Below are 14,784 nucleotides of genomic sequence, written 5' to 3'. Positions count from 1 at the left end.
CTCCCCTCGGCTTAGACGGCAGACGCATGCCTCCAGCTGTCTGCCTGTCGCAAATCTAATTCCCTTTCATTCCTTCCTTACTAAGGGAAGGACTTCTCTACATGCACCAAGGCTCTCTGTCTGTGCAAATCCCCCCCTGTACACAGCGCTGTGTCCCCAGTGATGCTGTGGAAGACTGAGGAGGTCCCACTCAAAGCTGGCAGCTGCTGCTGGTCTGTGAACCCATGGCAGACAGGTCCACTGGTCTCTGTCTTTCTGTCCGAGACCTCGCGTGCTTCAACCGTCGGTTTTACCCGAAAAATCTAATAAAAATAAATCACAGAGGAAGTCCAAGGATATTTTTACTCGTCCCTATTCTTTTGACATCTTAGCCCTTGTCAAGGGGAGTACAATGACTTTCTGTTGTGCTGTTTCCTTTTGATTATAATCTTTTGATTGATTGATTAAATCCAAATAATAGTCAGTTATTTAGTAAACCATTTTTCTGCCAGTGAGTTTTTCCTCTTATCTTATCACCGACTTTCTTGTTTAATAGTAGTTTAACTAGTTCATGTTTGAAGGGATGAGTAAGAATCAAACCACTGTTATACACACTACAAATTAGCACATCCATCCCCCATAAGAGCAACACAACCCTGGCTGTGTTAGATTGAATCAGCACTGTAATACTGTTTACAATCCCTTGACATTTAACCAATTTGACTGTCCTTTTTTTTTTAATCTCCTCTTGTCGTGGTGTTACGTGTTGAAAAGCCTTGCCGTGCCAAACGGCCTTTTCAGTGTGAGGCAACGTTCCAGGCCTTAATCCTCGTCTTATTCGCTGGCATGGAAGCTGCCTTTTTTGCATTCTCCATGTACCTAATGTAAATAATATAATATAATAAAACAAAAATAATACTCACCAATATATAATGTATCCTTGTGATATGAGGTGGCCCTTGCATAGTAAATGGGGTATGTTTTTGTGTGTGGTAAATGTGGAAAGCAGTGGCAAATGATATTACTGATGTGGACATAGGCTATACGTTGCTATGCCAGCATCCTGTGTGGTACACTTAAAATTCAGTCCACATGTCCCGTAAAAACCTCATCTCCAGACGCACAATGAGGTGGCACACACTGCACGTGTTCTCCGTATGTTTCCTATTAAAATGAGCACTGAGCTGAAAATGCACAGGTCAGCATGTCAAGCCGCTTCACTTTCTAAAACCTTCAGTGCTCAGTGCTCAGTGCTTAGCTCGCAGTTTCCCGGCAGCATTCACATGCCCTTGATGCCATATGTGTAGCCCGTGAATCTCAAACATGTTGGACACGCAGTTATAGAGATGTGTGTATTGTAGGTGAAATGGAGGACTGTACTATTTCTAGACCGTGGCTCAAAACATGCATGTGTCCATATGTGTCCGTACCCCCACACACACACCCACACACCCGGCACCTCCCAAGGAGCATCTTGCTGGGGCAGGGCTGAGCTGTGATGAGTTTAAGAGCCTTTAAAACAGGTTTAGCGTCAGACTTCACCTGGAGCGGCAGTAAGAATTGGTACCAGTGGCACAGATCCTGTTTACCACAGATTAGACTGTGAGTTACCCAGATAAACAAGGTTAGTAGCATCTGCTGTTTTAAGCCTGCTTGGTCAGTGATTACCGCTAAAGCACGGCACTTCAAACCCACAGCTCCTAAAGGTGGCGTGAAGACCATTGCTCTGTTGCCCTGTGGTGACCGTAATGGTCGACACTACGCTAAAGGTTGTTTCATGGCTGTATGAATGAAGTCAGGTTGTTGGTGTGGGTGGGAGGCCCAGCTGAATCTAGGGCTGTGATATTTAGGTGGTCTTTCTCTTCTAGAATGTGACAAGTTACGAAAGGATGGCTTCCGCAGCTCCCAGTACTACTCCCAGGGACCCACCTTCTCCACCTCCAATCTGTCGGACAGCAGTCTCCCAGACCATGAGGACAACGACAAGAAGGTAACCTCTCTCCCTGTCTGCAAACACCAAATACTTCAACACACAAACGACTGTCTCTGGAAGTCTGGTAGGTGAAAACTGGTCCACCCTGCTGCAGAGCTCAGGAAAGGTGCTCCAAAGTGGATTTCGTTTCTGCTGTAATTTTTGCTTTACTAGACAAAATGCTGGATCATCACTTGGAATTCATTGTTGCACTGCCTGCATGATTTATAGCCTTACTTATCATACTGGCGTCACGAGGGCGGTGAAACTTGTAATCACATATGACTAAAAGCCCTGTTTAAACTGGAAATATCAAACCTGGATAAATAGACAGGACCTGTGTTTTCTTCAATATAATACATGGCATAGACCACTGTCCCACTCACCTTTTTTGACTGCATCTTCCACCATGTGGGAAACTCAGACCTCTTTCTAAAATATCAGATCTTCATGTAGTTGGGCTAAAATGCCAAATAATGAATTGCTTCTAACTTGCTGATGTAGGACAAGATGAAAAGCTAGGATTGTACCGCCCCCCTGGGGGTGATATTGACAAGTGCAGCTTGCAGAAAATCTTTTGCCTGAGTGGATTCGACCGATACAATCCCACCACTTCCTCTTAACATCATTTTGTGTTTATTCTTGTTTGTGTGTGTGTTGAAATCCACAATCTGTCCTTCTTCTACGCATGGATACACATCCTCTGAACTTTGTCATCTTGTCTGTGATACCAATTGTAATGTCTCTGTTTGTGCATTAACCGCATGTTGTTGTTTTGTTGTTGTTGTGTGTCACTGTTTCTCTCTCTCTTTCTCTTTATTCATTCAGCAGTCTAGTCTGTTAGGCTGCCTCAGTCAGTCTTGCCTTACTGTGTGCTGTCATTTGAGTCCCTGGAGACACAAGGTACCAGGTCTGAGTGGGGTTTTCCTCACTTCGTGACTGTGCGTAGCCTTAATGCTTCCCTCCACCGTGCCCTGCATTGCTCACCCCCGCCGCCACCATTCCCAGCATTCCTGTTAACCCTCCTCTTTGTGTTGTGATCTGTGTACACCTACAAACCCATGGCTAGCTAATCCCATTTTCATGTTTTGTTGTTGTGAGGGGTGGGTTGCCTTGATCATTGTATCAAAGCTTTTCTTCAGATGAAAGAAAACAAACACAAGCCTTTTCATTCTCCTAAGATAGTCAGATACATCCCAGGTTGTTTCTGTGTTTGAGTCTGTCTGTGTTCCTTAGAATCAGCCCTGGTTACGCTGTGATGGGTTTTCCAAGGTGTGTCGGCCTGTCATAATGAGCAAAACACTTGTCTGACAATTTAGTGTGTTTGATGCTGTTTTTATTTATTTTTTTGATGGTTTTCTGTTTTAATGTTAATTGAGTGCATGCTTTCTGAACTGCTAATTTGTGTGCTTATGTTAATTAACATCCTTCAAATTAACCCTATTGGGAATCTATGCAATTTATAAAGGCTCATTCCAGAGAATCTGATGGAAACGAAACCTTGGGGACTTACAGTCCAGCAGTGGCATATTTTTGTTTTGTTTTGTATTACTATTCATGAACTAGTTATGTTGATAAATGTAAGACTTGCAAAAAATTATGGTGAGGCATGCCATTTTGAAGTGGCTTATAAAAGCATATTCACAACTCAAACGATGGGAGTTGAACTGTCAGTGCAGCCCATCCTCCTCCGTGGTACGCTCCATCTCATGCGTTTGCAACTGTGCGCTGTTCACAGCTCCATTTTGTGCGATTCTTTCTCGTTTCGGATCACTGCCCATCTCCGCGCTCTCCCCACAAAGTTAGTGCCTTTTCCCCACAGTGTCTTTGTCCTGTCCTGTGTCCCCCTCTCCCGTGGTATCAGCTTCCTAGCAGCTGTGGTCTCCAGCACTGTGTGCCGCAGCTGTGTGACAATAATATAACCTGACAGGATCCACCAGTTCAAAGCAAAGTAGGTTAGTGGGCCCTGATGGCATCAGCTTTAGCAGCACAAAGCCACAGTTTGTGGGATTTTTTCCCCTCTCCCTCCCCCCGTGTTTTCTCCTCTGACAACTGATGACTGGAAGCTGTAGCCTTCATTTGGTCTATAAACCACTGTGAAATAGCTCTACATTGGTAACAGACTAGCAAATCTCTCAATGAAGAACTTTGAATAAAAGTAAGTCTCTCTTTTTTAATTAATCTAAAACTGTCTCTATTATCCCTGGCTAGAGAATCTGTGACTTTTCTTGATGTGTTGTCGATTTAAACTGAACAAGCTGAAAGTCATGTAACTCCTGAGCTGATGCCAGGTTATGTACAGTTGAACACTGAGATGGGAGGCAGTAGTTATTTTAATAGTGGTCTACAGGATGTCTGAAGTCTGTTCCATTAAGTTTAGTGAATCTGGTAGACAGAACAGATTGTTACCTTAAAGTGTTTTAATGTGAAATAGTTTTTCTGTATATTGTTGAAAGCTACCATTAGATTCCATACCTGGGTCGATTCCAGTTTCTTATGAGATAATATGAAATACAAATCATGAACTGACATAATACGCTTTGGATTTGGATTTGTTTATTGATGTATTTTTCCAATGACAGCTTATGTTTGTCTGAACATCTACATATAAAGTGGTAAACACAAATGAACAGCACTGTTGTTACAAATATGTGTTGCAAGTGTGATGCTAAGCAGTTTCAAATTGTTTGAATTGACGTCTAGCGTAGCTTGGTGTTTGGGGGATCGTCGTATAATATCTTGTGTTACAAAGTTTTATTGACAAGCCCAATTTTTGTAAAGAACTAGGTAAATCCATATGTCTGTGTCACCCCTTTGGTCATCATATTTTTATAAAGCACTACTGGATTATTAAGGTTAGGTTTGTTTTCTTCCCCACTTAATTCAAAGTTGTTCAGATCATGCCACCACTGGAAATTGCTGAAGATTATTTGCACTGCTGAAATATAAAAACACATTTGTAACAGGACTGAATGTAACAGTGCCCCTAGTCACCCGTTGAGTGTTGTCATTTAACTGTGCCCTGCGATATAATCCTTCCAGTAAAGGCTTAAAAAAGGAGAGTTGGAGGACAAATTTACAGTATTAGAAAAAAAATTAAGCAAAGAGAATAAGTCTTCAGGCTAATGTCATCACATTTCATCTGATAGTCTAAATCCCTCACAGTGACAGTGTATCCACAGTGCATGAGTGGACCAACTGGTGCGCCGCATCATTCGCCGAGTGCTTGACAGCTCCCTTCTCTTCCCATCCTCCTCCTCCCTCTCTCTCTCTCGCTTGCTCCATCCCTTACGTCTCTGCTGCTCTCAGTCCACAGTATCGTCCACTGAAGAGGAGAAGTTGATTTATTCCATGAGGCCCAAAACCCCTCTGCTGGGAGACGTGCTCGACATCAATGTGCAGGCGGCCAGCTGGAGCAAGTCCCTGCCACTGCCCACTCCGGAGGAAAAGATGCGTCAGCAGGCCCAGGCGGTACAGGCTGACATCATCCCCATCAACGTGACAGGTAGGGCAGACCGGGCCAAACCCGGCCCACACCATCACCACACAGCAGCCAACTCTGATCCAGGGAGGCTGAATCGCAGCTGTGCCTCTCAACACTGCATTCTCGCCCCTGTTTGTGTGTGTCTGTGTGTGTTGTCATTGTTCAGAAGAAAGTGTTACTTTTTATTTTTATTTGGGTGAGTGCAGCCTTCCTCTTCCTCTCTGTTTGAGGATATAAAAATATAAAAGGCAAGCATGAAGTGGATATTATTCAACAATCATTGATAGAACTGGGTAGTGTAAATCATAAAATACACTGCCTGCCCTTATTATATTAGTGTAGCCATGAAATTGGCAGTAAATGGCATTACAAAAGGGCTGAGGTAGAGAGAACTTGACACTAATGCAAAAAGGGAAATCTCCAAAAGAAAAAGTGTGCAGTTTACAGAATTACATGTCTACAGGGTAACTTAGTCTTGTTCTTCTGCTTATTATTATTATTATTGTTGTTGTTGATGATGTTGTTGTTGTATGATGAGGACACCAGGGCCCTATTCCTCGTACCTGGTTTAACTAATTCAGGCTAATCAGCCAGATTCAGTTAATCCGCTAATTTAAGTCAAGCTCCTATGGTAACTGACTCAGCTGGACTTTAAACTTGCTTTGAGGAAAGGAAAAAGCCAGACTTCTGTCAAGTTATCCTGAAAGTTATCTGGCTAACTCAGTGAGCCAGCTATGAGGAATGGGGCCGTGGACAAGGTGTGCTCTGGACAGTTACAGGGACTGTGTTTGGAAATAATAAACTCAAAGTAAAGGTGACATTCTAGTGCAAAACCGCTCAGCAGACACATGCAGTTTGAAGAGTAGCACAAGCCTGGGCCTGGGAGTGGGATCTGCATGGCAACAGTGATGCACTGATTCATTTAGTTTAATAAATATTGTTTAGCTAAGGTCAAAAGTATTTCTTGAAAAATATAATTATTACATAAAACACTGCAGTTTCTTATTAGTGTTCAGATGATATAGTTCAGGGGTGACTAACCCTGGTCCTGGAGAGCCACAGGGTCTACAGGTTTTTGTTCTATCCAGATTGTTAATTGCTTGATTGAACCAATTGTGGGTCTTAATTAGGCAAAATGTCCCTGTATTCAAGGTATCCATTGATTGGTAATTTAGAGAGACCTGCAGGATTGCAGCTCTCCAGGAACAGGGTTGGCCACCCATGATGTAGACACTGTTGTCAGAGAAAAGGCCTGGTTGAGAGTTTACTGAAGGTGTTCAAAGCTCAAGGGCAGCTGCCTTGTCTTACAGTTTTGACTCTCAGAATGAAGCGTAATGTCAATACGATACTGTGAAAAGCAGCATGTTGCTGAAAATGAGACCTTTTGGCTTCCTAACTGTTTTTAACAGTAAGACTGAATGGAGAACTCCTTGACACAATTTTCAGCTCACTGGCATGTTTTTCTGATTTTGGTTCGGTCTATTCGCTTGGGAGAGCTATTTATCTGAAAACCAATTATTTATGTAGACGGTTGAAATATTAATACTGTTTATACTGTACATGGACATTTACCTGGATTATTGTTGCAGTCAATTTCAAGAACAGTCACTGAACTCATTGTGATCTTTCTACTTGGGTATTCTGGGTCAGTGTCACGGACTTCTTCTGTGCTAGGAAGCCTAAATCTCATGCCTTGCGTCTAAGCAGATTTCCAGACTGACCACTGGAGCTCTGTGATTTGGTGGTGTTGTTTGGTACCGCAGCCATAACAGCAAGAACAACAACTAAGCAGTTTATCCTTAAGCTTTGAAACCCTGGCCTTGTAAAAGCACGAATGCTACTATATCCCATACATCTTTCATTTTAGGTTCATTGTTGAACTACAACTGTACACTAACAGAGCCTGTATCATAGGCCTGGCAGACAGTCTCCTGTAGTGAACACACCGATTCTCATCTCAGATTTTAGTTTAATAGTAAATTGACCTCCCCAGTCAGGAGACTGTCTGCCAGCCCTGTGCCATTAGGGTCTTGCACATGTGTTAATGAATGTATTGATGTGTGTTATATTTAGTTTCACAGAGTGCATGAGTTGCATGCTTGTCATTAACCACTGGTTTGCTTGCTCTTGCTGCCTCACATCAGGAGAGACCTTTGACCGCCAGGCCAGCATCCGGCGGTCATTAGTTAACACTGACACTGTGGTAAGACGTCCGAAGAAAGTCAAAAGGAGAAAGACAATTACAGGGGTCCCTGACAACATCCAAAAGGAACTAGGTACGGCTCATCAGTACTGTATTCTGTCGCTCCCCTTTCATTAGCTCTCCTGCTTCGTTAGCTGAATGCCATTTATCACACAAATACAGTCTGATAGCCAACGGCCTCTATTGGCAACAGTGCAGTTTTACCGGATTGAAACATTGCACTGCCAAGAAGAAGAAAAATTACATTTTCTAGTCTTAAGATCCAAGCCCTAAATGGATTTCCAATTGTGGGACGAGCTTGGTTTGCATATAGGATCAGATTCAGAAAGAAAATGGCAAGATTTTATTATGGAGTATTTAGTTCATACAAATGGCTTCACCAGTGAGATCTGTCCTCGTCCCCCCAGCCCCCAAACTCAAAAGCCTTGCGATTGCAACTGTGTGTTGATATGTGGCTAATCTGAAACCATGGCTATGAAAAGGGGGAATCAAATTGGCATCAGGATGCCTCAACACCGTCTCACAGTCTCTTCCTCTATTCACTGACCGCACCCCCTCATTAATCACTTTATTACTTCCGTGTTGTTGTTTTAAATATCTTTGTTTGTTTGTTTGTTTGTTTGTTAGTGTTATAGTCTAATCTGTAGTAGAATGTGAAAACCATAATAATCATCGCATGCCAAATAGTGTTAGACAGCCCGTCACTAAACCTCTGTGTAATCCCTGGTTTTCTTTGGCAGATCATGTCATGTTTCCATTACGGCCTAGCGTTCAAGGCTTTCGTACTAAATCCTGAACTTACAGGACTTGGGGTCAGAATTGCGCTCATCACGGTGTGGGTCAAAGTGGGTTGTTTTCATAAGCTGCTGTGTCAGGTATCCAATAGTGCAGCTGTTGCCTAACCTCCTGCCGTGTCCGGGGCCTGAACACACACACGAGTCATTCCCACAGATGTACTTTCCATTACCAGGAAGAGGTGTGAAATGGACCATTTGACGGAGCGTTTGGTGGCTCCCCTCTCAGTTTTGCCAGATCCTTCACGGGGATGTTTTTGTTGTTTTGTTTTTGTCAGCTGTTATTTTGAGAGTTTCAACTGTCCTAACTGACATCAAGTCTCCCTCCCTGCCCCCAGCCCTCCCCCTAGTTCAATGGGAACTGTGACAAAAGTGGAACAGCTTAGGGTTGAATAGGCTTTGTTAACAGTGCAGGAAAATGACAGAGATCAAAAGCAATTAACATGACTAGACAGAAATCCCTGACGTTTTCCTCTGAGAGTTTTCTGCTTGGTAGCGGCATTGTGGTGCAAGGATGAGATAGATGGAGTCGTTGGATAACAAACTCGATTTCTGTTTTGAAGAGATCGGCAATCCTGCAAATACTCTTGTTCCAGTGTTTTTGTATTACAATGGGAGAGACTCTGACATTTGTACATTTTTGTTACAGCTATTATCTTAGCCATATTCAAATTAAAGCTGCGTATTTGCTTGCGGTTTTATTGGTGCTCATTTGGGACCTCTTGTCTGACACAGTCTACTAAAAAGGTTGCCAAAAAGAAATACCCAGTAAGGTAATCCACTGTTTTTCCATCTAAAACCAGTATTACACAGAGAGAGGATCTCTGAGCTCAAAGCAATAATATCCGGGATTGAGCAGTGCTCTGGAATCCTACTTGCGCACGAGCCACAGCCGGTTTCAGCCAGTTACTGATCTAGGTGCAAGTGTGGGGGCCGCCATAGGTACAGATTTGTTTTAAAAGTGCATCTTTTTGGATTTAGTTAGCCAGTTATCATTGTGGCCAGCATAATCAAGGCTGCACGTTTCACTTCCTGAATGCTAATACATCCCCAGGATCATGTGGAACTTCTAATGCAAAGTTATTCTGTGAGAAAGCGTGATTGGAATCCGTTTGTAGATTATGATTCTTTGGTCCTGTTTTCATTAAGACTCCCAGAGGTTTAAAACACTTCAAAAGGGCAATAGCAAATCAAAATAATTGGTTTTCTCTAAGGGGGGCAGAGTAGTGTGATTGACAACCGCCCCCCTTTGTTTTTCTGCTTAACGAGAAAAGGCTGTGCTACAAATTGCATTCCTCGTTTTTCTCTTCTATAGCAGGGAAAGGAAGCAGTGATTTCACTCGAGGTCACTCCATGTATATCCCGGGTCAATACTCTACGTTGGGGAGAATCGGGAGTGGACACCCTTCCATGCGCAGGTCTGAGACGAGGGACTCCAGCTGCCAGACAGAGGAGTTGAAAATTGTGCCTCCGTCTGTGAGGAGGATCCGGGCACAGAAGGGACAGGGCATTGCTGCCCAGATGGCCAACTTTCCCAGTTCTTCGGGAAGCATCTCCACCGTCAGCGACAGTGCTGGAGTGATCTTCGTCCCACAGCTGAACAGAGACCAGCGCTTCCATAGTCTGCCTAGACCGGGAGCGCGGGTGTCGCTGCAGTCGACTGACCCACCCTACAGTGCGGCCTGCAGGCCTGAGGACATGTCCTCGAGCACCTTGCCTCGGCAAATCGGCAAACTGCAGGCAGACGAAACTGTGGTCCATCTCCGCAACACTCCCAATACTGGGACGCTGCCCAGGCCCAAGTCCCAGGAAGTACGAAGCTTCCAAAACGATGTAGGCACAAGTCCGGCCTGTGTGGTCTCCCCTCACGCCACCTACTCCACCACAGTCATCCCCAACGCTACGCTCCCGGCGTCAGCGGAGATCATCACCCTTCACACGGCGCAGAGCTCGGGACAATCAAACAGCCAGTTGAAGTCAATCTCCCTGTACGCAGCAGACCGGCCTCTCAGCGCCACAGGCATCAAGAACCAGCCGGCCATGAAGGAGGAGCAGCAGCCTTCCTTCACGCCCGCGACGACTCCCTCTCGCTGCGACTCAGCCGTGTCCCTGAGCACCGGCAATAACACGGAGACAGAGTCCCAGTGCAGCACTCTGGATGGAGGGAGACGCTGCAGCATCAGAGACACACGGAGCGAGTCCAGCTACTCAGATGGCAGCTATCAGAGCAGAAGCACGATTCCTGCCGATCAGTGGATTTACGACACACCTGAGGACGTCCTGCCAAAGAAGCCCCTCACCTCCAGCTGCTCCACTCCTATCAACCACATCTACAGCAGCCTGGAGAGAAGCTCCAGTAAGACAGACACCAGCTCCCTGTACTCCATGGACAACGACGGCTACTACACCTCCATGCACATTGACTCGGGCCTCAAGGCCAGGAGCCACAACGGCATCAACATCACGGGCCGCCTGAGACACAGCATGTACGAGTGCAGGGACCATCAGAGCCAGGATGACCGGACCAGCCTGCACAGCGACAAGTCTCTGTCACGCAGCATCTCTCTGAAGAAGTCCAAGAAGCCCCCCCTGCCTCCCGCCAGGACGGACTCCCTGAGACGCAAGCCGGGCAAGAAGTCCAATGGACCGATCCTGAATGAGACCCTGATCGCCACCCTGCAGCAGTCCCTGCAGCTCGGCCTGAAGGGGAAGAGCGGCTCCTCGCCCTCGCAGAGCCCCTCCAGCGATTACGATGACCCCTGGGTGCTGCGCTCTCGCAGCCAGAGCAGCAGCGTCAGCGCCGGCAGCTGCGGCGCATCGGCCGCCGGGATCAACGTGTACTCCCTGTGCGCCGTCACTCCCTCCCAGAGTGAGACCAGCAGCCTGCGCTCGGAGTACGACCACTGGGGCTACTACATGGACTACAGCGCGGCACCGGGTGACCAGCTGAGACCCGCAGGCACCTCCTCTGCCTGCGCTGATCCAGCACCAGGAGAGTTCAGTACCAGATTACCCCACAGCTCACAGATTTCTCTACCACAAGCACAAGACACCTCGGTCAAGCCAAAGACAGCCTCCTCCCCTGATAAGGTGCACAGAGTGACCTCTCCCTCGAGTGGCTACTCCAGCCAGTCCAACACGCCCACCGCCGGCACCCCTGTGCCCGCCTTCCTGAGGTCCATGTCCCCAGCCGGCGGGAGGTCCAAGCCCAAAGTGCCCGAGAGGAAGTCCTCCCTCTTGTCCGTTTCTTCCTCTTCCACTTCTTTGTCGTCGAACACTTCGGACACGGCAAACAACCCACCCCCGCACCTGCCTCCACCGCTGCCTGCGCCCGACCTGCCCACCCCCACAGTTCCTGCCCCCAAAACCACTGGCACACCTCCCTCCCCACCGCCGCCCCCTCACCTGCCATTTCCCCCAACCCCTCTCCTGTCTGCCTGTACTGCACCAGAGCATTTCCCTCCCCCGCCAGCCCCACTGCTGCTGCCTCAGAGCCCGCCCCCTTACAGCGCATCTTACGGCTTCCCTCCTCCGCCCCCTGAAGCTCTGTTAGACTTTTCAACCAGTTTGACCCACAGTCCACCTCCTCCTCCTCCTCCTCCCTTGCCATCCTTTGCCCTCCCACCACCACCTCCTCCTGCTCCACCATTACCTTCCATGGTCCCACCACCAGCCCCACCGCTCAACCTTAAAGGCCTTAAAGACGCTATGAAACCTGCAACAGCTTCTAGCATGGACAGTTCTCTCACAATGGGTAAAAGACCCTCCTCCAATCAACCAGGAGAAGCTGGAAAATCTCTAATGCCTCTGATTACCCCTAAAGCCCTGCAGATGGTGCAGCTGAGGTCTATCAAGAAGCCTGAAAAATTGGAAACAATCCCTTGCGATCCTCAGGAAATACAAGATGTATCTGGATCCCACAAGCCCTTAACACCAGAGAAGCCTAGAAAACAAGAACCTCCTCCTTCGCTGCAGCTGACGCCCCCTTTGAGCCCTGACACAAACAGTTTACACAAGGTGCCGACGCCAGTCAAAAAAGGGCAACCTAGCCTCTCTGTGGACACTGTCTTCTCTGACACAGCATCAGACCAAGTCATTAGCAATGGTCAGCCAGAAAAGCCACCCTTTCAGGACAAGTTGCATATCTACTCAGGGTCCACCCATCAGCCTTGGCTTGTTGCCGCAGTCCACGGAGACGCAGCTGAATCTGACATGAAATCCCAGACACCTGAAACCCCTCTGGGCAACACCAACAAGGAGAAGCCACCGGTAACCTTAAAGAAACCCAAACTATCTCTGATTGTCCCCCTGCCGGACCACGCCCAGCCAGTCTCAGGAGAAGAGAAGGTCCACTCCAGTAAGGCAGATGTCACACAGGCACTAAGTCCTCAAAACGGAGTTTCCATTACAACCCAGAATGACGAACTAGACAATGGCCCATTGAGGCAGGTCAATAGCGAAGAGGAAACAGACTCTGGAAGCTCCATGCCCGTGGCACAGACGTCTGAGGCCTTCAGTCTGTCCGAGGAGAGCAGGGATGTGCTCCAGTCCCCCGACGACCAGGAGGACGAGCAGACCCTCTCAGATGACAAGAACAATTCAGACGGCGATGGAGCCAGCAGCACCACAGGGTCCATCAGCTCCAAAGACGAAGAAAATGGTGAGTAGTTTTGGTGCAGAAATAAATGGTTTCTACTGGCCAAATGGACTCAACTACACCAAGATACATATTGAAATCAATTAATAGTCATAGAACAACATGTGTGTTTGTATATATTGTATGAATATTTATGTAATTATGTATAGGAACACCAAAAAGCATACATGTGTGTATTTGTGAGTTAGGTCCATAAATATTTGGACAGTGACAGAGTTGTCATCATTTTGGCTCTGTACACCACCACAATGGATTTAAAAGGAAACAATCAAGATGTGCTTTAAGTTGTAGACTTTCATCCAAATTGGGCGAACAGTGTAGGATATTTATATGTGCCCCCCCCAATTTTAGGGGCTCAAAAGTATTTGGACAAACTAACATAATCATGAATTAAATTAAATACTTGGTTGCAAATCCTTTGCAGTCAATGACTGCCTGAAGTCTGGAACCCATAGACATCAGCAGATGCTGGGTTTCTTCCCCGGTGATGCTCTGCCAGGCCTGAACTGCAACTGTCTTTAGTTCCTGCTTGTTCTTTTGGTGATTTGCCTTCAGTTTTGCCTTAGAAATCAACTGCTCATGATCCGAAGCAGACCACCTCATCTGTGAAGCATGTTATGTCATGGGCATGTATGGCTGCCAAGGGAACTGATTCCGTTGTATTTATTGATGTGACTGTTGACAAAAGCAGCAGGATGAATTCTGAAGTGTTCAGGGCTATATTATTTGCTCAGATTCAGCCAAATGCTTCAAAACTCATTGGACGGCGCTTCACAGTGCAGATGGACAATGACCCGAAGCATACTGCGAAAGCAACCCAAAACTTTTTTAGGGCAAAGAAGTGGAATGGCCAAGTCAATCACCTGACCTGAATCCAACTGAGCACCATTTCACTTGCTGAAGGCAAAAGTGAAATCAAAATGCCCTAAGAATGAGCAGGAACTAAAGACAGCTGCAGTGCAGGCCTGGCAGAGCATCACCAGGGAAGAAACCCAGCATCTGGTGATGTCTATGGGTTCCAGACTTCAGGCAGTCATTGACTGCAAAGGATTTGCAACCAAGTATTGAAACTCACAATTTAATTAATGATTATGTTAGTTTGGCCAAATACTTTTGAGCCCCTAAAATTGAGGGGAACACCACACAAAAATGGGTGTAATTCCTACACCGTTCACCCAATTTTGATGTAACTAAACTAAATTAATACTTAATTTGAGGGGTTTAATATATATATATATATATATATACACACACACTCGATTTATGTTGTTTGTGTGTGTATATACACATTTATACACACATATATATATGTACTTGTACATACATAATGTAAAACATGTCTGTGTGATGCAGTGCTTATAATAATTTATTTCCTATTTATTTAAGCTTTATATTCTCAGGTTTTAGTTTTAGTTTTAACCTGCATCACTTCCATTCATACCTAGGAGCCCTGGCTGCTTCCCTGTGGTTTGTAAGAATGGGGGGAGGCCAGTAGTATTCTGACTTCCCTGTAGGCCAGACTAAACCATTACACTGTGACCGACCACACACCCCCACACATCCTATCGGCACACCCTCCACCGGGAGATCCTTCCATCCCTTTGTTTTCCTCGGTTGGCGGCTCCTTCTGCCTTTGGAAAGGGTCATCCCCAAACAAAAGGGACGGGATCCTCCCAGAATAGGGTATCTGAACAG

At 46.1% G+C, this 14,784-nt stretch overlaps 1 protein-coding gene across 5 annotated transcripts in view; it reads left to right on the top strand.

The window, feature by feature from the left end:
- The window catches only part of nhsl1b (NHS-like 1b), a 92,752-nt gene that overhangs the window by 73,589 nt on the left and 4,379 nt on the right, over nucleotides 1-14,784 (top strand). For 4 of the 5 annotated variants that reach the window (XM_066693717.1, XM_066693800.1, XM_066693965.1 and 1 more), the window contains exons 3-6: nucleotides 1,848-1,969; nucleotides 5,261-5,456; nucleotides 7,580-7,711; nucleotides 9,748-13,092. In XM_066693717.1, coding sequence (XP_066549814.1) covers nucleotides 1,848-1,969; nucleotides 5,261-5,456; nucleotides 7,580-7,711; nucleotides 9,748-13,092 — 3,795 coding nt within the window. The remainder of the gene's footprint in view (nucleotides 1-1,847; nucleotides 1,970-5,260; nucleotides 5,457-7,579; nucleotides 7,712-9,747; nucleotides 13,093-14,784) is intronic. The other variant, XM_066693877.1, reaches the window with a different exon arrangement.

This window comes from Amia ocellicauda, chromosome 1 (genome assembly GCF_036373705.1).
Source record: "Amia ocellicauda isolate fAmiCal2 chromosome 1, fAmiCal2.hap1, whole genome shotgun sequence".
Lineage (NCBI taxonomy): Eukaryota > Metazoa > Chordata > Actinopteri > Amiiformes > Amiidae > Amia > Amia ocellicauda.
The sequence above is the reverse complement of the archived record's forward strand: the minus strand, read 5'-3'. Positions and strand labels throughout refer to the sequence as shown.